The sequence below is a fragment of the Xenopus tropicalis genome, chromosome 2 (genome assembly GCF_000004195.4).
Source record: "Xenopus tropicalis strain Nigerian chromosome 2, UCB_Xtro_10.0, whole genome shotgun sequence".
NCBI lineage: Eukaryota > Metazoa > Chordata > Amphibia > Anura > Pipidae > Xenopus > Xenopus tropicalis.
The window spans coordinates 10138846-10161555 of NC_030678.2; the positions used below are offsets into that span (position 1 = coordinate 10138846).

Below are 22710 nucleotides of genomic sequence, written 5' to 3' on the forward strand. Positions count from 1 at the left end.
TACTGTGCCACCCTTCAGCTTCACCCTTCATTTTGGAGAAACAAATAGTTCCTGTTAACTAAAATGGTTTTAACATTATCTGCTTTTATTTTATAGGGTGACAGCGGGGGACCTTTAGTGACCCAAACAAACGCCACTTGGTGGCTTGTTGGTGACACCAGCTGGGGATATGGCTGTGCCCGAGCCTATAAACCTGGTGTATATGGGAATATGACAACGTTCTTGGATTGGATATATTTACAGATGAGGGTAAGAAACACTGAGTCGCCATCACTGTTATTATTAATCCTGGGAAATCCAGACTATCTGTAGCCAAACCCAGACTGTGCCCTGCTGTGCCAGGGTGCTAATGTGTATGGAACTTACTGTACCCCCAGATTTGGCTTGGCTTTAGTACAGGCCTTTTGTTTAGCCTTGGGTATAGGGAAACAGTGAACTCACAATCAAGCTGTTTCCAACAGACTGCATTACAGGTTCCATGTCCAATTCAAAAAATTCTTGTCTATTTACCAAACTGAAGTAGAGACCCTTACCCAGCATGCCGGTCACTTTCGAAGTCAATTATCAATCAATAATGTTCAGCACCCCTGTGGTTTGTGTTTGGATCACTCCCCTGGGCCATCATGGCATCTCTTGTTTCCCCTAAAGACCTCCGAGACCCTGACCAAAATAATTGTGTAAAATTCATAATTTCACACAATCAGTTTTTCCTGGGTCATATTATTCTTGCTATTATGCCTGGGTAACAAGTGAGATAAAAACCAGTGAGCGTCAAGGAATTATATCAGAAATATATTTAGGCTACCCTAAGGGGGCAAATATGCTTTTTTTTCAAAATGGCTGATATGGTGCTGGGAATCAGCATTTTCATTGGTCTTTTCTTTTGCACTTTTAGTGAGGTTTTTGGTCAGTAGAATTCTCATTGGTGAATATTCTTGCATCTATAATTACAGTGGGGCATAGTTATAGTGATCATGATGGACAGATCTGAATTTAGGAGCAATAACTTTCAAGGGAAGGGTGGCATTGTGCAGAACCACACCAGCATTAGTGGCAGAATCACACCATTTTACACAGGAAGGAAGAGGATAGATCATGAGATGTGGTTAATAGTTCATTTAATACAACTGAAATAAACCACAATAATGGCCATGGGAACCACAGGAATAATAATGTTTCTTCAATTGGTTCTTTGAGTTCCCTGACTAGGGTGTCTGAATGATGTACCCACATGCCACTTACCACTCACCCCTATAAATCCAGCACTTACTTACGCAGGCCCAGAAGAAGAAGGCCCGGCTTTTTGTTCTTTATTCTAGAAGTGAGATTTTTGATGAATCTTCCTCACCATAAAATACAAGACTATGGGCTCATTTAGGAATGTAAGTGCATCTGCAAAGATCTCAAATAGATGCATCTCACATTGGTGCTAAAGGTACTAGACCCCATACATGTTCCTACCATCTGACGGTGAGTTCTAAGGCACCCACTAGCCTGAATAGTCCTTGAACTACCCAAATGGAAACTATAGAACCCTTCAAGACCACCTTCCTGGACCTGATGGGGTTCTCCTAGCCAAATGGATGCTGTGAATGAGGCTGAATGCGTTGGTGTGCCAGAAGTGGTAATTTGTGCTTATACTGGTGCATCACACAAGTTACCGAGGATACTACATCTGCCATGACATTGGAACATTGGAAGTTGGTTCAGTACTGTCTTTTAATTGCTAAGAAAACCAATTGAGACATAGAGAAATGTTGGGCCTACATAGTGCTCTATGGGAAACAGAAATGCTGGTCTGCCTGTAATAGATCCCATACATCTGTAATGTAAATCCAATGCACTTGATATACCATTTGCCTAATAATAACAATTATTTCTGTCTTTTGCAGACCTACAGTTGATGAATGAGGATTTATTACAATGGATTAATATTCCCAGTGTTGGCACAGAATAAAATCGCCATTGCTACTTAACCGAAATGAAGTTTGTTGAAGTACAAGAGCCTTGGGTATGGAGAGTGTACGACTCCCAGCCTTTGAAAAGCAAAATGAAGGACATTTTAGGCCACACCCAATCCCCATGGCTACACCCAGATATTCCCTGATCTGCCCCAAACCCCTCACACATTATAGTAACCCCTCTTGCTGGCCCACAGTTCAGCACTGTCCCACCCAAGGGCAGAGAGGGCATTTGGCTTCAGCCCCCAGATGTTTTAGACTGACAGTATATCTACTAGATACTGTATATCATGACCTTGATAAGTGAAATGCTCCATAGACATTGCAAGGCTCCCCCTTCCCTTACTCAAGCCCCGGTATAGGGGTTTTTTGGACAATGTGGGTTCTGTACTGTCAGACTGATGCAAAATGTTTCCATGAATTATGCTTTTAAGAATAATAAAGTTTACTTTTAACCCTTAACAAGCGTGTTTTGGATAATTTTATTGTGCAATATTGCTTTAAGAATACAACCCAGATGTTGCTGGACTACAGCTCCCAGCATGCCTCAACCTTCATTATATGTTACATTATTCTGGGATTTGTAGCCCAGCAACATGTACCATATTAGCACAAATTTCAAGCCTTTTTCCTCATTCCTAAGTACAGAACACCTGACCTGCTGTGATTCTAACACACATTGTTAGTGTTGGGCTTTGGACAGAGAGGGTGTGACCAGTAAAACTATATCTCTCAGCTCCTCCATGCCTCCCCGTATGATTATATAGAGAAACAAGGACACGCGGAGATCCCTGCTGAAAGGAATATAAAAGGGTCTCATCCGGGTGAGAACAAACAGAGACGTCCAAACAACTGCCTCCTGGTAAGGTCTATAAGAGAACTGGGTGGTAGGGCAGATTTTTGGTGGCAGTAGTGCCAGGGTGACCCTTGGAAATAGGCACATTTGTGCTCATTATGGGACAGATGCTCCTGTGCCACGTAAATGAGTTAATTTGCACAATAACTGCGTCCACTTTGGAGCAAGCGCAACTATCATGGTGGTCATAAATGAGCCCTGTGTCCGGCTGCCCAGAAACTGCCAAGATGTTTTTATCTCACTGTCCTTATAGGAATAGTGAGAACTGCTGCGCTTATTGATGAAGCCCACAGGGGATCCTGGGAATTAACGCCACCTTCAGGGTAGTGGTAGCTCGAGGGTTAATGTAAATAAATGCAAGTGCAAGGAGCGTATTTAGGTGCAAGCACCTTTAATGAATGCCATCCATACTCAGGGGTTGTGTCCATTTTGGTACGACTCCAATTGTTACTGCGCAGGTAAATGAGCCCTATTGCGCTGTGTACACCCCATTAAGGAGTCGGAATACAAGGTATTCCAGTAGAGTGAAAAATATTGTACCCCCAGCACTCACTGTACAAGTACTACTTTCCTCTCTGGAGCACTCTCTTTATATTGTATTCGGGATACTTCTACTTTCTACTCCTCCATATAATCACTTAAACCATATCACTTTATTATGTATTATAGTATTAGAGGTTAGGCAGTTACAGTAATTGTCAGCAGACTGGTTTGACTAAAGGCCATTCCTTTGAACAATATAAGCTAGAAACAATATATTTGCAAGACGTCCACGCCTCAGGGGCCAATGGAGCAACATACTCGCGTGGTGTTTACAGTAAAAAAGCAGGTAAAACAACAATGTAGTTTGTTAATGCTGTCATTTCCCTACAGAAATAGGGGTTGGTAGCACTAGGTAGGTACCTAATATATAGGGGCAGAGACAGGGGAAAGTGTTGGAAGGGTTACTGCCTGCCCTGCTCTCATTTCCCTACAGAAATAGGGGTTGGTAGCACTAGGTAGGTACCTAATATATAGGGGCAGAGACAGGGGAAAGTGTTGGAAGGGTTACTGCCTGCCCTGCTCTCATTTCCCTACAGAAATAGGGGTTGGTAGCACTAGGTAGGTACCTAATATATAGGGGCAGAGACAGGGGAAAGTGTTGGAAGGGTTACTGCCTGCCCTGCTCTCATTTCCCTACAGAAATAGGGGTTGGTAGCACTAGGTAGGTACCTAATATATAGGGGCAGAGACAGGGGAAAGTGTTTGAAGGGTTACTGTCTGCCCTGCTCTAATTTCCCTACAGAAATAGGGGTTGGTAGCACTAGGTAGGTACCTGATATATAGGGGCAGAGACAGGGGAAAGTGTTGGAAGGGTTACTGCCTGCCCTGCTCTCATTTCCCTACAGAAATAGGGGTTGGTAGCACTAGGTAGGTACCTAATATATAGGGGCAGAGGCAGGGGAAAGTGTTGGAAGGGTTACTGCCTGCCCTGCTCTCATTTCCCTACAGAAATAGGGGTTGGTAGCACTAGGTAGGTACCTAATATATAGGGGCAGAGGCAGGGGAAAGTGTTGGAAGGGTTACTGCCTGCCCTGCTCTCATTTCCCTACAGAAATAGGGGTTGGTAGCACTAGGTAGGTACCTAATATATAGGGACAGGGACAGGGGAAAGTGTTGGAAGGGTTACTGCCTGCCCTGCTCTCATTTCCCTACAGAAATAGGGGTTGGTAGCACTAGGTAGGTACCTAATATATAGGGGCAGAGACATGGGAAAGTGTTGGAAGGGTTACTGCCTGCCCTGCTCTCATTTCCCTACAGAAATAGGGGTTGGTAGCACTAGGTAGGTACCTAATATATAGGAATTTTTATTAAAAATAAAAATGCTTACAATAAATAAACAAAACATAATACAATTCTTATACTAAGAAAACAAAACTAATGGTTTTGTTGAACTGACCATGAACAGTTTACCTGTTACTCCCTCCCCATTCCACCCACATGAGGACGGCCAACTATCAAAAGTCCACCCCTTTGTCCATATTGACCGCCTCCCCTCCCCACACCCTCACCAATCCCACAACACCCAATGGATAGCCAGTTCCAAAGCCTTGTCTCTGTCCAGTTTAGCTTCCGTTCCCCTCCACCAAAGCAAAATGACCAAAGCCCACGCCCACCCTAACCCCTTCCCCCACCCAAAAGAGAAAGAAGACCCCCAAACCCAGTACAAGGCTTCCGCCATAATAATGAAGGCAAAGGCTTGGGATCTGTCGAAAATGCCTAAAAATAAACAAAAAGGCAGTATCACGTTCTTGAAAACCATGGTTAAGATTTATGTTTAGATCTTTTATTTCTCTTCCTTGCCTCTTCTTGTCTCTTATCCTCCTGACTGGTATCCCCCTCCAGGTCCCCATACCTTTTGACCTGAACACCTGAAGGGACAGGATCATCATCCCTAATAGACACAATTTCATCTGTGTCCACAGAAAGGTTACCACCCCATCTACCTTTCTTTACCTGGGTTTTAACACCTTGCCTTTCAGAGGGCCTTTTTTTGGGTTACATGCTCCTGCCCTGTGTCCATTTCCCCCTCATCCCCACTCTTGCTTTCGGAATCCCCCTCCGCCCCACTATCAGATTCTTCAGCAAGACATTGACCAGGGGAATGTACTGGATCAGCTTCCAAAGGGACTCTCTCCTGCTCAGCCTGTCTCTCCTCCTCCCTTTCCATTCTTTTGAGCTCATCCTGTTCCTCCATTTCTTCCCCCCAACATTTTTGTCTACTCAAAGGGGCAAATTTATTTGAGAGATCAATTTTCATGGAGGGAATTAGCCTCTATGGGGCTTGCTGCTTTCCTTTCCCACTGCCAACTTCCACCCATTCTTTTCCTTTAGAAGGGACAGAGGATTTTGGAGCTACAGAACCAGATTTTAGGAGTATGGGCTTAGAACTCTGCCTCTGAGGCAAAGGAGCAGACTTGGGACCTTTGGGTTGGTGAGGAGGTGGGGATGGGTTGTGTGGTTCTATGGCCAGTATAGGCTGACTTATGGACTGATGAGACTCTGACCCTTGGACTGGGGGCTGACATTCTCTGAGCTCCTCTCTGATCTCTTCCAGCATTTCCTCAGCCATCTCCTCCTCCAAATTAGGGCAACTCTCCCTGATATTATGAAGAGCCTCAGGACAAGCCCTGTGCGAGTGGCCAAAGAATCCACACAGGCTGCACTTTACGTCCTTACAGTCTCGCCCTATGTGCCCAACATCACCACAAAGTGAACACCTGACCACTGCACAGGCATTTGCACGGTGACTATAAGAGCCACATTTGAAACAAGCCCTCGGCTGCCCGGGGTAAAAGACCACTCCCCTCTCATCCCCAATAAAGACTGAGTTAGGGAGATGCTGAGGGATGTTATAGCGCATTCGGAGCTCCACATTAGCACACCAACCCCCAGACCAGTACCCATTGTTGTCTATGTCCATAGTGAGGGGGGAGAGAACCTTACAATGCCTGCCCAGCCATATTGCTATATCTTCAGGAGGGACATTGTCATTTTTAAACAAAACCGTGACCTTTTTGGTCTCTGGCTTAGTGACTGGAATCACCTTAAAGTTCTTCCAGAGACCCGTGGATCTAAAGTGGTCATACTCATGCCAGAAGTACTCAAGTTTGTTAGAGGTCCTGAAAACAATGTCGTACTCCAACTCGGAGTTCTTTATGCAGGCTCTCACATCTGCAGGGGTTAGGGTGGCCTGTTTCAGCAGCAACTCCTTCCCAATCACATCCCTGCTGGGCATTGACTCCCTTTCTCCTTCCCATTTCAGCCTAATGCGGTTTCTCAGTTTGAACACTGGGCCAGTAACTCTCCGCTCCACCCCTGGGACTCTCACTCGATTTAGGGGCCTATTCCAAGCATTAGGTGGCTGTGGGGGGTTGGCCTTTTGGCCTGAGTTTCTACCCATGGATGCGTTATTTGCCTGGATTGATGAGGGAGGGGGTGGCATTAATGGATTAGGTGCTGAGGAGACACCAGGTACCGGCACAGTAAGCGGAACGGACTGATGAGCCCCAGAGGGTTCCTCAACTGCCACATCACTTGCCCCTGCAGTTCCACTCTCCCTGCCCTGTGGTTCCTGCAGAACTGACTCCACACACCGCTTTACCACCCCAGCATTCTCACCATCACTTTCTCCATCACTCATACAAGCCACACCCACACTAGGCTCCTCCTTCTTGCCATCTGCCACTCCAACACTCACTGCCACCGGCCCATCCACACAAGGTGTTACCGTCAATTCCATATCCGAACACTCCCCATGCCCCAGAGCAGAAGCATCTGAAGCACTCTGTTTTACAACAGAAACCTCAGTTTGGCCCTGGGGGGCCCCACTTTCCTGATAGGATGGAAGAGATGGAAAGTCATCCTGGGAAAAGACAAAAGTCTCCACCTCTCTCTGGGGCAGCTTGCCCTTCTTCACATTCCCTTGCACTGTTGCCAGTTCCTCCTGGGTAAAAACGAAATTAGGGGCATGTATCTGGGCAACAACAGTCTTCTTATGGTGCAGTTTCCCTGGCGTTCTTCCTTCCCGGTCGCTCTCGGATGAGGAGACCTGCCTGGGAGATCTGTATGGCACCGGCTCCTTCAGGATTTTTGCAGATGCTTCAAAGCGCCTCCTGTTGGCGTACACCTTCGCCATTGGCCCTATTTGGCCCCTCACGCTGTCCAGCTCTTTCTCCAGTGAAAACATTACAGCATTTAGATGGTTAACTTTAGACAAGTAATACTCCTGATCCTCCACTTTTGCATAGGAGTACTGGTTGTAGGCAGCTGCTTCCTTTTTGCCTCCAGATCTTCCATCAGTCTGATTGACTGAATCAGTTGGTCACTATCAATCTTGTCCCCTTCAAAAGGAGACTGTTTAAGCACAGAGATGGCCTGCCCAGCTAAGGTATTGTTTTGGGCACTGTGCGTATTAGCATTTGGACTTGGAGCACCAACATGTCTGCCTTCCAATTCAGGTGTAGTAAGATGGCCGCCATTGTGCTTCCACAAACCTTCTGCACCTCCAAGATGGCTGCTACTCAAATTGGGAGTACCAAGATGGCTGCCATGAAGCCGGCTCTGCTCTTTGCCACATCTAATATGGCCGCCAGCAACATCCACTTCCTGCTTAGAAGCCATGTGCTTTGGAAATCCAAGATGGCCGCCAGCAACATGCACTTCCTGTTTGGAAGCCATGTGCTTAGGAAATCCAAGATGGCCGCTGGACTCTTGCTGTTTGGCATTCTGTGTTTGCTTGCTGGCTTCCTTCAGCACTTTCCCTCCAGGGAGAGAAGGAGTTCCCTTCCCCAGAGCAGTGGGAGCCTGGGATGGAGCAGGGGAAGTGTTTATGGGAGCTGGTACTGCACTTACAGATGCGCCATCTTGGGTATGTACACCAACAGTTTGTGTTATTGTGCAACTTGTACTCTCAGCAGTGTGTGTAACATCACCCAGCAATGTGTTGTGACTGGGCAGCAGGGTTGGCTCCCCCCCAGGGGCAGCAGCAGGGGCCCCATGTTGGTGAGGGGCAGTCACTGCCGGGGGAACCACAGACTCAGTTTTACATGCAGGTTTAACAACATAATCAGTAACATTTTCTGCAGAACTTTCTACAACAGAACTGTCTGAGTCTGCACTTACTGCCATTTCCACTTTGCCTCCTCTCCTCCCCACACACTTCTTCACCACATTTCCACCTTTGTGGCTCTTTCCTCCCTCCTTCCCACTTCCACTCTCCCCTTTACCAGTAGCTTCCCTGTGGCCTCTGGCTGCCGGCTTGGCCCATTCCTTCGGGGCTGCTGCAGGGACTCTCCCCAGGGATGCAGATCTTGGCTTCCTCCTCCTGGGGCTTAGTGATGTTTCTAGTGGATCTCTGGCCCTCCACTGTAGGCCCCAAGGCCTGGGCCTCGCGCTGAGAACGTGTCCGCCCAGGCCCTACTGGACCCGGGCTAACACTCTCCATTCTGGAGGTCACTCACAGCTCAGACAGGCACGTCTGCTCTGCTCTCAGTTCCCTACTGAAATAGGGGTTGGTAGCACTAGGTAGGTACCTAATATATAGGGGCAGAGACAGGGGAAAGTGTTGGAAGGGTTACTGCCTGCCCTGCTCCCATTTCCCTACAGAAATAGGGGTTGGTAGCACTAGGTAGGTACCTAATATATAGGGGCAGAGACAGGGGAAAGTGTTGGAAGGGTTACTGCCTGCCCTGCTCTCAGTTCCCTACTGAAATAGGGGTTGGTAGCACTAGGTAGGTACCTAATATATAGGGGCAGAGACAGGGGAAAGTGTTGGAAGGGTTACTGCCTGCCCTGCTCTCATTTCCCTACAGAAATAGGGGTTGGTAGCACTAGGTAGGTACCCAATATATAGGGGCAGAGACAGGGGAAAGTGTTGGAAGGGTTACTGCCTGCCCTGCTCTCATTTCCCTACAGAAATAGGGGTTGGTAGCACTAGGTAGGTACCCAATATATAGGGGCAGAGACAGGGGAAAGTGTTGGAAGGGTTACTGCCTGCCCTGCTCTCATTTCCCTACAGAAATAGGGGTTGGTAGCACTAGGTAGGTACCTAATATATAGGGGCAGAGACAGGGGAAAGTGTTGGAAGGGTTACTGCCTGCCCTGCTCTCATTACATCTACATAAACATGAAAAAGCAGCATCACAAAATAATATATGTTTTCTCTTTTTCGCTTCTGCTGCTGGGCATCACTAAAAGAGCATTATAACCCTCAATAATTATTTTTCTCTTAACTATATAGAAATAATTTTATTGCTTTATATATTTTTAACCCAATCCTTATTTTTCATAACATTCTTTAATTATTAATATTTTTACAAAGTAAATAGAAGTGATTATTACTTAATAACCTAAAATGGGGGGGGGGGGAGGTGGAACTGATGTGTAGGAGTATGGGGGTATAGTTGTGGGGGGGTTGATGGCCAAAGGGCTTATGGAACTGTGCTTTTGTATATCAGTGATGTTGGTATTACTAATAAAGACCATTTCTGTTTCTAGGGAGTTTGGTATAAAGAATGGCTGCATTCAGTTAATCCGTCCTGACCAAGCTAGCAGCTCACCTAAAAGGTAAATGCCTTGGTTAATATTTAACTTGTTGTACATAAACTATAATAATACCTAAGGTCTAAGGTGTTTTATGGTGTTAGTACCACACCTATCGGTGGAAAATTGCTTACCCCACTGGAGGCACAGGGAATAGAGCCCACACTCTGAATGGGGGAAACAATATCATTTTGTGCAAAAAATGCTTCTAACGGGCACTGTGCCCCCAGTAACAGGAGGGGCTCCCAGTGGGGCGGCCATGTTGTGACACTAACATACAAATGATACTTAGTGCCCCAGTTTGCTCATTATGTGCATGTGAGACCCCCTGCTCTACAGGGCCAACAGCTACATTAATATGCAAAATAATCCTCCAATGAAAATCTCAGACAGTCAATTGATAGGCACCCTTAATTACATATGGAAATCAATTTACCAATGAGAATTCTACTAACCAAAATCTCAATTACAGATGAGAATGAAGAGAACTGACCAATGAGAATGCTGATTCCCAGTACTTTGGCAGCCATCTTGCTGTTATATTACATAGAGAAGCCATTTTGGCTTCATTATATCACACTGAAATCAAATATGGGGATAAAGGACAGACTTGTCCAATGCTTGGAAAGTGTGTTGATGCTTCTAACTCCAATTGCAGGAACAGAGAACATGGATCAAGATTTACACAGATCAGCTGGGATTCTCATTGGAGGATTATATTGCATATTAATGTAGCTGTTGGCCCTGTAGAGCTGGGGGGCTCACATGCACATAATGAGCAAACTGGGGCACTAAGTATCATTTACAAGTTAGTGTCACAACATGGCCGCCCCACTGGGAGCCCCCTCCTGTTGCTGGGGGCACAGTGAATGTGCTACAATGGTCCCATCACAGCCCTGATCTCAATCTGCTGTCTCTGGGTCTATATGAATAGTGAGTTGCACACGTGCCATCTAACTAACCTGAATTACCTGGAACCAATCTGCCTGGAAGAAATATTTGCATGTGGGGATTTCTGCTAACACAAGAAGCATTTTAAAAAAAATGTTGAGTTTCCAGTGCTCTGAAAGAAGAGAAGATGTTACTGTAAGTTGTATATCTTCATTTAAATGTGAGACATTTCCAGTAAAGTTACTGTGTCTTGCTATTTTTTTTTTAACTCCTGGTTCCCCCTTCAGATTTTCAGCCTATTTACATAGTAACATAGTAAGTTAGGTTGAAAAAAGACGTACAGTATGTCCATCACATTCAACCATAATGCCTATATATAACCTGCCTAACTGCTAATTGATCCAGAGGAAGGCAAAAACCCCATCTGAAGCCTCTCTAATTTGCCCCAGAGGGAAAAACATTCCTTCCTGACTCCAAGATGGCAATTGGACCAGTCCCTGGGGCAACTTGTACTGAGAGGTATCCCCCCTACCCCTGTATTCCCTCACTTGTACTGAGAGCTATCCCCCTACCCCTGTATTCCCTCACTTGTACTGAGAGCTATCTCCCCTACCCCTGTATTCCCTCACTTGTACTGAGAGCTATCCCCCCTACCCCTGTATTCCCTCACTTGTACTGAGAGCTATCCCCCCTACCCCTGTATTCCCTCACTTGTACTGAGAGCTATCTCCCCTACCCCTGTATTCCCTCACTTGTACTGAGAGCTATCTCCCATACCCCTGTATTCCCTCACTTGTACTGAGAGCTATCCCCCCTACCCCTGTATTCCCTCACTTGTACTGAGAGCTATCTCCCCTACCCCTGTATTCCCTCACTTGTACTGAGAGCTATCTCCCCTACCCCTGTATTCCCTCACTTGTACTGAGAGCTATCCCCCTACCCCTGTATTCCCCTCACTTGTACTGAGAGCTATCTCCCTAACCCCTGTATTCCCTCACTTGTACTGAGAGCTATCCCCCCTACCCCTGTATTCCCTCACTTGTACTGAGAGCTATCTCCCCTACCCCTGTATTCCCTCACTTGTACTGAGAGCTATCTCCCCTACCCCTGTATTCCCTCACTTGTACTGAGAGCTATCTCCCCTACCCCTGTATTCCCTCACTTGTACTGAGAGCTATCCCCCTACCCTGTTCCCTTGTACTGAGAGCTATCCCCTACCCTGTATTCCTCACTTGTACTGAGAGCTATCTCCCCTACCCCTGTATTCCCTCACTTGTACTGAGAGCTATTCCCCCTACCCCTGTATTCCTCACTTGTACTGAGAGCTATCTCCCTACCCCTGTATTCCCTCACTTGTACTGAGAGCTATCTCCCCTACCCCTGTATTCCCTCACTTGTACTGAGAGCTATCTCCCATACCCCTGTATTCCCCTCACTTGTACTGAGAGCTATCTCCCCTACCCCCTGTATTCCCTCACTTGTACTGAGAGCTATCTCCCCCCTATCCCCCTGGTATTCCCTCACTTGTACTGAGAGCTATCCCCCCTACCCCTGTATTCCTCACTTGTACTGAGAGCTATCTCCCCTACCCCTGTATTCCCTCACTTGTACTGAGAGCTATCCCCCTACCCCTGTATTCCCTCACTTGTACTGAGAGCTATCTCCCATACCCCTGTATTCCCTCACTTGTACTGAGAGCTATCTCCCATACCCCTGTATTCCCTCACTTGTACTGAGAGCTATCCCCCCTACCCCTGTATTCCCTCACTTGTACTGAGAGCTATCCCCCCTACCCCTGTATTCCCTCACTTGTACTGAGAGCTATCCCCCTACCCCTGTATTCCTCACTTGTACTGAGAGCCTATCTCCCCTACCCCTGTATTCCCTCACTTGTACTGAGAGCTATCTCCCCTACCCCTGTATTCCCTCACTTGTACTGAGAGCTATCCCCCTACCCCTGTATTCCCTCACTTGTACTGAGAGCTATCCCCCCTACCCCTGTATTCCCTCACTTGTACTGAGAGCTATCCCCCCTACCCCTGTATTCCCTCACTTGTACTGAGAGCTATCTCCCCTACCCCTGTATTCCCTCACTTGTACTGAGAGCTATCTCCCCTACCCCTGTATTCCCTCACTTGTACTGAGAGCTATCCCCCTACCCCTGTATTCCCTCACTTGTACTGAGAGCTATCCCCCTACCCCTGTATTCCCTCACTTGTACTGAGAGCTATCCCCCCTACCCCTGTATTCCCTCACTTGTACTGAGAGCTATCTCCCCTACCCCTGTATTCCCTCACTTGTACTGAGAGCTATCTCCCCTACCCCTGTATTCCCTCACTTGTACTGAGAGCCTATCTCCCCTACCCCTGTATTCCTCACTTGTACTGAGAGCTATCCCCCTACCCTGTATTGTACTGAGAGCTATCTCCCATACCCCCTGATATTTCCCTCACTTGTACTGAGAGCTATCTCCCATACCCCTGTTTCCCTCACTTGTACTGAGAGGCTATCTCCCATACCCCTGTATTCCCTCACTTGTACTGAGAGCTATCTCCCCTACCCCTGTATTCCCTCACTTGTACTGAGAGCTATCTCCGCTACCCCTGTATTCCCTCACTTGTACTGAGAGCTATCTCCCCTACCCCTGTATTCCCTCACTTGTACTGAGAGCTATCTCCCCTACCCCTGTATTCCCTCACTTGTACTGAGAGCTATCTCCCATACCCCTGTATTCCCTCACTTGGTACTGAGAGCTATCTCCCTACCCTGTATTCCCTCACTTGTACTGAGAGCTATCCCCCTACCCCTGTATTCCCTCACTTGTACTGAGAGCTATCCCACCTACCCCTGTATTCCCTCACTTGTACTGAGAGCTATCTCCCCTTACCCCTGTATTCCCTCACTTGTACTGAGAGCTATCTCCCATACCCCTGTATTCCCTCACTTGTACTGAGAGCTATTCCCCATAACCCTGTATTCCCTCACTTTACTGAGAGCTATCTCCCATAACCCTGTATTCCCTCACTTGTACTGAGAGCTATCCCCCATACCCCTGTATTCCCCTCACTTGTACTGAGAGCTATCTCCCCTACCCCTGTATTCCCTCACTTGTACTGAGAGCTATCTCCCCTACCCCTGTATTCCCTCACTTGTACTGAGAGCTATCTCCCCTACCCCTGTATTCCCTCACTTGTACTGAGAGCTATCTCCCCTACCCCTGTATTCCCTCACTTGTACTGAGAGCTATCCCCCATACCCCTGTATTCCCTCACTTGTACTGAGAGCTATCCCCCCTACCCCTGTATTCCCTCACTTGTACTGAGAGCTATCTCCCATACCCCTGTATTCCCTCACTTGTACTGAGAGCTATCTCCCATAACCCTGTATTCCCTCACTTGTACTAAGAGCTATCTCCCCTACCCCTGTATTCCCTCACTTGTACTGAGAGCTATCCCCCATACCCCTGTATTCCCTCACTTGTACTGAGAGCTATCCCCCCTACCCCTGTATTCCCTCACTTGTACTGAGAGCTATCTCCCCTACCCCTGTATTCCCTCACTTGTACTGAGAGCTATCTCCCATACCCCTGTATTCCCTCACTTGTACTGAGAGCTATCCCCCCTACCCCTGTATTCCCTCACTTGCTAAATACCCACCCAACCCCTTCTTGTACCTATATAATGTATCAGCCAGCACGACTGATTCGGGGAGGGAATCCCACAACTTCACAGCTCTCACAGTAACAAATCCTTTCCAAATATTTAAACGGAACCTCCCTTCTTCTAAACGGAGTGGGTGCCCTCGTGTCCGTTGGAAGGACCTACTGGTAAATAAAACATTAGAGAGGTTATTATATGATTATATGATGAGACTTTCCATACCCTTTACCAGCTTAGTTGCCCTTCTCTGGACCCTCTCTAACTCAGTAATGTCCCGTTTGAGCACTGGAGACCAGAACTGAACAGCATATTCTAGATGGGGCCTTACCAGCGCTCTGTAAAGTGAAAGAATAACCCCCTCCTCCCGTGAATCTATACCCCATTTAATACAGCTCAAACCCCATGTTTGCCCTTGCAGCTGCTGCCTGGCATTGCTTGCTACAGCCAAGTTTATTATCTACAAGGACTCCAAGTAATGCTTGCTACAGCCAGTTCAGCCTATCAGCAAGTTCTCATTGTGTTTAGGTGGTGTCACTTTCGGCCCTTGCCATCAAAATGACATCTCAGCCGTATTTTATAGGCACAAGTGTGCTGCATCTGTTGGCCCAGGCTGGGAACCATTCAGCTACTGCCAGCTTAGAACTTGGGGTGGCTCCAAGGTTCCCCTGCATCAATAGGTGCAATTACTTACAAATCAGAACAGGAGGCGGGAAGGACACTGTGCTGCTGAATACAACTCTGCAGAAGTGCAAGGAGCAGATTTGGATGCAAGTACCTATTAATGAATGGAGTATGTACAACAACTGTAGCAACATTTGAATGACTGCAACTGTTCTAAGTGCTCATATATGACGCGTTAAACCTTTTAAAGGGGATGTAAACCCTACTGCACAGCTCAACCAAACTTTACTCCGCTGAGGCATGGTGGGAGCTGTAGTCCAGCAACATCATGGTTGTATTCTTAAAGCGATATTGAACAATAAAACTTTCCAAAGTCAAAATGCAAGAAATCCCCCAATGAGAATCCCAGCTGATGTGAGTAAATCCGGCTCCCTGTTCTCTGTTCCTGCAATTGGAGTTGGGAGCAATAAGCACAGTTTCCCAGCACTGAACAAGTCTGTCCCTTTATCCCCATGTCTGATTCCTGTGCCATATAATGAAGGAAAAAAACACATACTGTAATTATCTCTATATGTAAGATAACAGCAAGATGCCTGAATGCTGGGAATCAGCATTCTCATTGGTCAATTCTTTTGCATTTATAATGTTTTTTTTTATCAGTAAAATTCTTATTGGGGAATTTCCTTGCATCTATAATTATGTTATTAAGTGTAACTTTTTTTTTTAAAAGTTTTAGTCCTGTTTCCTACATAACAGCCCTTGCGTTGTTGTTGTTCTAGGTTATGCAAGCTCCTGAACGTCTCACTTTGGCACTGAAATGACGAGTGAAATAGAACCCAACATAGTAGGTGAATTTATTTTTAACTTAAAGAAAAACAAATGGAAACTGCTCAAGGGACGCTAAACATTGCTGCACTGACCTGCTCAACCACAGCAGCAGGACAGTTTTACAACTGGGTTAAGTGTGCCTTTAATGATCTTGTGTCCAATAATTTATAGGGATCCATGTTATTCATGGATTAGTGATATATCCCTATATATCACTAATCCATGAAAAACTTATCCACGAACGCTCCGAGCGTTCGTTCGATTGGTCCAATCGTATTTTCCGCAACTTTTTCGACGCTTGCACAACTTTTTCGACGCTTGCACAACTTTTTCAGCGCTTTCACGACTTTTCAGACGCTTGCGCGACTTTTCCGTATATTCTAGCGTGAAAAAATCGGATCGGTTTTGCCGCTGTTCAGTACGAAATTTCCCTCTCCACCTAATTGTGTAGCCAGTGCATGGGCATTAGGTCCCCCATTCTATCACATAAACAAGATTTTAGCATGATACAAATCTTACCTTACTAACAGTGTCCACAAAATGGCACCTTCCTGCTTGCCATGACTGTGTAATTCCAAGACTGAAGGAAACAAGATTTATATTATTTATATAGTGTAAGAGAAGTTTATTTTGTTCAACTAACATGAAAACATAACATTTGGAATTATTTCTTGGGGTGACATGCTATGGGCAGTTCCATTAGGAACCAATTAATGTCTGTATGTTTTTTGGAGTGGGAAACATTCAGGATGCAGGAAGCTAAGGGCGTCCTTATTCTATATGGGAAGTAAGTGCCTTTCCTGGGTCAAAGTATGACCATTGTAGTTCTGTAGTTTGGCCATTGGGATGCATTGTGTTATAATATATATATTATATATAAAGGTCACACTAGGGGGCACATTTACTAATCCACAAATCCGAATCACGAATGGGAAAAAATCATATTGGAAACGAAAATTTCGTAAGATCGCAAATATCACGAAAATGCTTATGAAAAAATCGTATTAGTCACGATAATATCGTATTGGCGATCCGAAAGTCACGAAATTTTCATACCGAACAATTGTAAACAGCGGTAAAACCTTTCCGATTTTTTCGTGCAAACGTCCGAAAAAGTCGTGCGGACGCCTGAAAAAATCGGCGAAAATACGCTTGTGCGTTTGTGCTTTTGTAAATGTGCCCCTACGTGTTATAGATTAGGGCTGGCTACTGAGAAGCCTAAGCTCCACTGATGAGTGTTAGTGGAATTACTATTTCGTGTACACTACTTCCCAGAGTAGGGAGCAAGTGCACAGACCTAGGGACAAAGATAGTTTACCTGGGTTCTACTTGAAGGAAGATACTGAAAGCTGGGGGGGTGACTTATTGTTCTTAATGCCGTTGTGCATTGATTGACCCCGTGGGGCTGAATATTACTTGACAATTATCTGTGAATATATACCTGATACCTTGCTATGTCATAATTCCCAACTGTTGATTTTTGCAGGACAGTATCTCTTTTAACAGCTCAGCCCACAGTCCCAGATTCTTAATGAAAATTTCCCTTTGATCTCCTGCACTGAACGCTAAAAAGAATACAATGTTTCTCAAACTTTATTAAAAAGTAGCTTTTGGCAAAGAGCCCAACTACACCTGCACTTAGATACAATGTTTCTCAAACTTAATTAAATAGGTAGCTTTAGGCAGAGAGCCCAGAAATCATAACAAGCTACACCTGCACTTAGATACAATTGTAACTAATAAGCTAAACAGGTCTCTTGGGGGAACTGAGACTCGCAGCTTAAAGGGCAATTTCACCTTTTTAGCAAAACTGTAATAACACATAAAACGACCCCAAAACCCCCATAAATGTGTTCAAACTTTCAATGACATGCCAAATTTAGTAAAATGGGAGTGGTATTTAGGGGGTGTGGTCACAAAAATGGGCGTGGTCAAAAATTCCCACAATATGTGCGACATTTCTTTTTGCCCCATTTTTCAAATGTTGGGAGGTATGCTATGTGTGAAGCCTGCTTATTGCTGATTGAATGTTCCTATGTGGGTGAAATTAAATAAAGTTTGCTCCTGTTTAAGTTAGAGAACCGCTGGCATCCTCAACCCTGAGAGGTATTGTTGCACTACATCCTGGCCCCCTTCTCACACCTGAGAAAGAGAATCTCATCCCTGGAAAATTATTGGTAAAGCAACTGGGTTTTGAGACCCCTGGGTAGGCCCAATTTACCATAGCCTTATATATTTATTTATTTTATTATTTTTTTGGCATCTTTAAAAAGAGAATTTTTTTTCGTAATTCCCCAATATCTGATTGTAGTCTGTGCCAAATACAGAACTTGAATATCCTTGAGGTGCAAACAATTAATTCCATCAGCATGTAGCTGTGATGATTAGATTACTTAGACTGTAAGCTCTATGGGGCAGGGACCTCTTTCCTACTGTGTCTCATACCACATGGCACTTACCCCCTGTGTATTTATACTTATTTATTGTATTTATTATAACACTTGTCCTCCCTGAGTGTAATTGTGTATATTGTAAGATTGTACAGCGCTGCATACCCTTGTGGCACTTTATAAATCAAGTTATACATACATACATACATACATGATTGAAGTATGTGTCTGGTTGGTACCTGTAGTTACTGCTGTGGGGAAAACACCTGCCTCATTGTTACATAGGGCAGAATGTCGTGCATTGTCCTTCTATGATTAATAATTTGTCTTGGATTTTTATCTTGTTCTTTTGCTGAACACAGTACGTCACATTCCCACCAAAGAATGATGAGCAGCCTACGGAATCTATTTATGAATCACTTCCCTATAACATACCATGGAATCCTCCACCGCCACCGCCGTACCAAGCCCAAGTACATACTGGCCAGCTTGGAACATCATCAGAACTTCCAGCAAGATCGTTATCCTGCCATTGCAGTAGATGTAGTAAGTGATTTCCTTGAATGAAACCAAGATTTTTCAAGGGGGCATAAAAATGCTGTGTATATGTATATGTAATATGCAGAATGAGTGAAAGAGTTGAAAATAGCTTGTAAATACTATAAAACACATCCCCCACTGGAGGCAGGGCTTGTTTTGGGAAATATGATGAGTATATAGATCTGACATGCTGAGCTACATCTCTAAATACCCCAATTGACAGCCTAATATTCTATGGAGATGATCCTATCACCCACCTTATCACTAACTAATATGCCACTAACAGGTATTACGGAACCTTCCTGTCATTGACCCTGTTACTAACCAGAGGAACCAGTCCCTATCAGGAAGTGGAGAATCTTTGTATCAGTCTCTCTATAACTAACTATACACATACATATCTCCAACAGGAAGTGGGGAACCTTCCCATTATTTACCCTGTAACTAACCAGAGGAACTGGTTCCTAGCAGGAAGTGGGGAATTTTTGTATCAGTCTCTTTATAACTAACCGTACATACACACACAGGTCCCTAACAGGAAGTGGGGAACCTTCCCATTATTTACCCTGTTACTAACCAGAGGAACTGGTTCCTAGCAGGAAGTGGGGAATCTTTGTATCAGTCTCTTTATAACTAACCGTACATACACACACAGGTCCCTACTAGGAAGTGGGGAACCTTCCCATTATTGACCCTGTTATTAACCAAAGGAACTGGTTTCTAGAAGGACATGTAGAATCTGAGATGCTGAGCTACATCTCTAAATACCCCAACTGACAGCCAAATATCAAGTGGAGATGATCCTATCACTAACTAATATGCCACTAACAGGTATTAGGGAACCTAATTACTGTTACTGACCCTGTTACTAACCAGAGGAACCAGTCCCTATCAGGAAGTGGAGAATCTTCGTATTAGTATCTCTATAATGAACTATACACGCACATATCTCTAACAGGAAGTGGGGAAACTTCCCATTATTGACCCTGTTACTAACCAGATTCCCCACTTCCTAGTAGGAAGTGGGGAATCTTCATATCAGTCTCTTTATAACTAACCGAACATACACACACAGGTCCCTAACAGGAAGTGGGGAACCTTCCTATTATTTACCCTGTTACTAACCAGAGGAACTGGTTCCTAGCAGGAAGTGGGGAATCTTCATATCATTCTCTTTATAACTAACCGAACATACACACACAGGTCCCTAACAGGAAGTGGGGAACCTTCCCATTATTGACCCTGTTACTAACCAAAGGAACTGGTTCCTAGCAGGAATTGGGGAATCTTTGTATCAGTCTCTTTATAACTAACCGTACATACACACACAGGTCCCTACCAGGAAGTGGGGAACCTTCCCATTACTGACCCTGTTACTAACCAAAGGAACTGGTTTCTAGCAGGACATGTAGAATTTCCTTATTAGTCTCTCTATAACTAACCACACACACATCCCTAACAGGAATTGTTTCTCTCACTCACCCTTTCATTAACCAGATGAACCTGTCCCTAATAAGTAGGACATTTTTCCACCTAAACCTATCACCAGAGTGTATTTACCAGGAAGTGGGGAACCTTCCCATTATTGACCCTGTTACTAACCACACACATATATCCCTAACAGGAAGTAGGGACCCTTTCGCTCACTCACCCTTTCATTAACCAGATGAACCTGTCCCTAATAAGTAGGGAATTTCCCCACCATCTAAACCTATCACCAGAGTGTATTTACCAGGAAATGGGGGACCTTTTCATTACTCAGCCAGGTAGTAACCACAGGAACCTGTTCCTAACAGGAAGTGTGGAAACTTCCCATTTGTATACAGAATTCCATTCCTTTTGGCATACACTTTTCCCCTTAGATGTATGTTGTTTGTATTGTCACCAGGCAGGGAATGTATGGGGCTGGGCAGGGTCGGCCCGACCTTTGCCGACGCTCCCCCGGCCTGACCGTTGCTCCCCTGACACATTAAATTTCTGCGCGCTAAGGGGGGACGTTGGGTGGGGGACCCTGCGGGGGTATAGGGGGGCAGGGGTTAGGGGACACGGCCGGTAGGGGCACCTGCAGGACCCATGGGAGGGTGGGGACATGTAGGGCTGGGACTATGATGTACAGGGGTGGGGCTTTGATATTTTTGACAGTGATTGGAGCATTTCTATATGCACAGATTTGTTCATTTTCGGGAGTTTGAAACTGAGCAATTTTGAACATAACAGCCCGTGTAAAATATGAATTCTTTGCCTGTTATTGTTGGAGCACATTACTGTTTTGCATTAATGTTTGTTTTGTACTGGGGCACCATTATTGTGTCTGGCACTACTATGTTACCTACAGGCCCTATACGGGGTTTACTTTTTTCGGGAGACAATTTTGGAGGCACAGGCTTTCCCTGTCAGAGGACTCCTGTGCCTCAGGCTACTAAAGCACCACTGTGTAGATGTTACATTTCAACTTTGTAAGAATTTCATTATTTTTATGTGTTCATTCCTGGCTCTATATTAACAGGTTTTTTTTATTCCATAGAATGGGCGATTTGCATAATATTTAGCACAGCATTGGTGCTGCCTGTAACAGTTATGCTTCCGATACTTCTGTCTTCGGGTAAGAGAAACATTATACATATTGTGTAAGTGCCAGTGTACTGTATTCCAAGCTTGTTCCAAACCACAGGACTCATTAACTTTCTACTTTAAGGGGAACTAAACCCTACTGTACTGCCCAACCACACTTTGTTGTTGCTAGACTACAAATCCCAGAATAATGTAACGTATAATCAAGGTTAAGGCTTTACTGTCCCTTTAGTGACCGTTGCCACACTGTACTCTTTTAACTTACTTGCACTATAACTTGGCTTCTTATGGAATCAACACAGATGCCTACCATTTCTCTATTCTAACTTTTCTCTATTTCTTTGGCCTAAATACTTTTGTTTTTCAATATTACAACTACTGTCTGTTTTGTTAGTAAAAGAAACTTTTTTTAAAAATTCTGTACAAATTGAAAAGAAAAAGACATGGGGCAGTAGGTGTAAAACCAAAACATGACATTCCTTCCCATACATTGTGACATGTGACTGACACCCAGTAAAGCATTGGTGCTCTCACTATAGTATGTAGGGTGTGCATCAATCCCTACTAGCATGTTTAGAGGGGAGGCTGCTGATTTGCTGGGTGCATTTGTGGGGTGTGCTTGTTGAAACAACCCAGTGTGGAAGCCATGGACCGGATCTCAAGTGGGTTTATCTTTAGGGTTCCCTAGCATAAGTTGTCATAACAGAATTCTGGGAACACATTCCTTTAGGCTCTTAGAAAAGTCCCATTTACATGGGTTTATCCTATAGACTAATGCTCACCCACTGGGTTTTCAATGCAAAAGTCAGGATAATAGCTGATCAGATTCCCAACTACAGACTGGTTTCGCCCTTCTTGGGGCTCATCAGTGTAGTGCAGGGTTTTCTGATCAGCTTAGGTAGAGCCAGGAGTGGGGATTCACGAGCTAAAAGGGTTGAGGAGACCGCCTCATATGTATGCAAATAAGTCATAACAGGATTCTGGGAACAAATTCCTTTAGGCTCTTAGAAAAGTCCTATTTAAGTTGCACACCTTTCAATAGAGAGGTGGGATAGATGTATTTGAAGCTATGTGAGGGGTAGGATTGTCTTTGGATGGAAGTACCTTAATGAATTCAGTCAACGTGTTATCTTTATTGTACCCAATTTACAGCATCAAATGAGTGGCTGTGCAGTGCAGCAGAGTTGGGTTTCCTATTAAGAAATACCCTACTGCAGTGCTTCTCAACCTTCCTAATGCCGCGACACTTTAATACAGTTCCTCATGTTGTGGTGACCCCCAACCATAACATTATTCCTAAGACCATCAGA

The 22710-nt window shown here is 45.0% G+C and overlaps 2 protein-coding genes across 4 annotated transcripts in view; both read left to right on the top strand.

Annotated features, from left to right (window-relative positions):
- The window catches only part of tmprss2.5 (transmembrane serine protease 2 gene 5), a 38436-nt gene extending 36013 nt beyond the window's left edge, over positions 1–2423 (top strand). The window contains exons 14-15 of the mRNA XM_031896534.1: positions 97–249; positions 1893–2423. Of these exons, the coding sequence (XP_031752394.1) occupies positions 97–249; positions 1893–1904 (165 nt within the window). The 3' untranslated portion in view covers positions 1905–2423. The remainder of the gene's footprint in view (positions 1–96; positions 250–1892) is intronic.
- A 211-nt stretch (positions 2424–2634) lies between these two features.
- tmprss2.6 (transmembrane serine protease 2 gene 6) overlaps positions 2635–22710 on the top strand; it is a 54593-nt gene continuing 34517 nt past the window's right edge. For 2 of the 3 annotated variants that reach the window (XM_002936489.5, XM_031896536.1), the window contains exons 1-5: positions 2635–2823; positions 9856–9924; positions 15851–15915; positions 18652–18835; positions 21354–21431. In XM_002936489.5, coding sequence (XP_002936535.2) covers positions 15889–15915; positions 18652–18835; positions 21354–21431 — 289 coding nt within the window. In that variant the 5' untranslated portion in view covers positions 2635–2823; positions 9856–9924; positions 15851–15888. Of the gene's footprint in view, positions 2824–8107; positions 8228–9855; positions 9925–15850; positions 15916–18651; positions 18836–21353; positions 21432–22710 lie in introns of those variants that run through there. The other variant, XM_018091388.2, reaches the window with a different exon arrangement.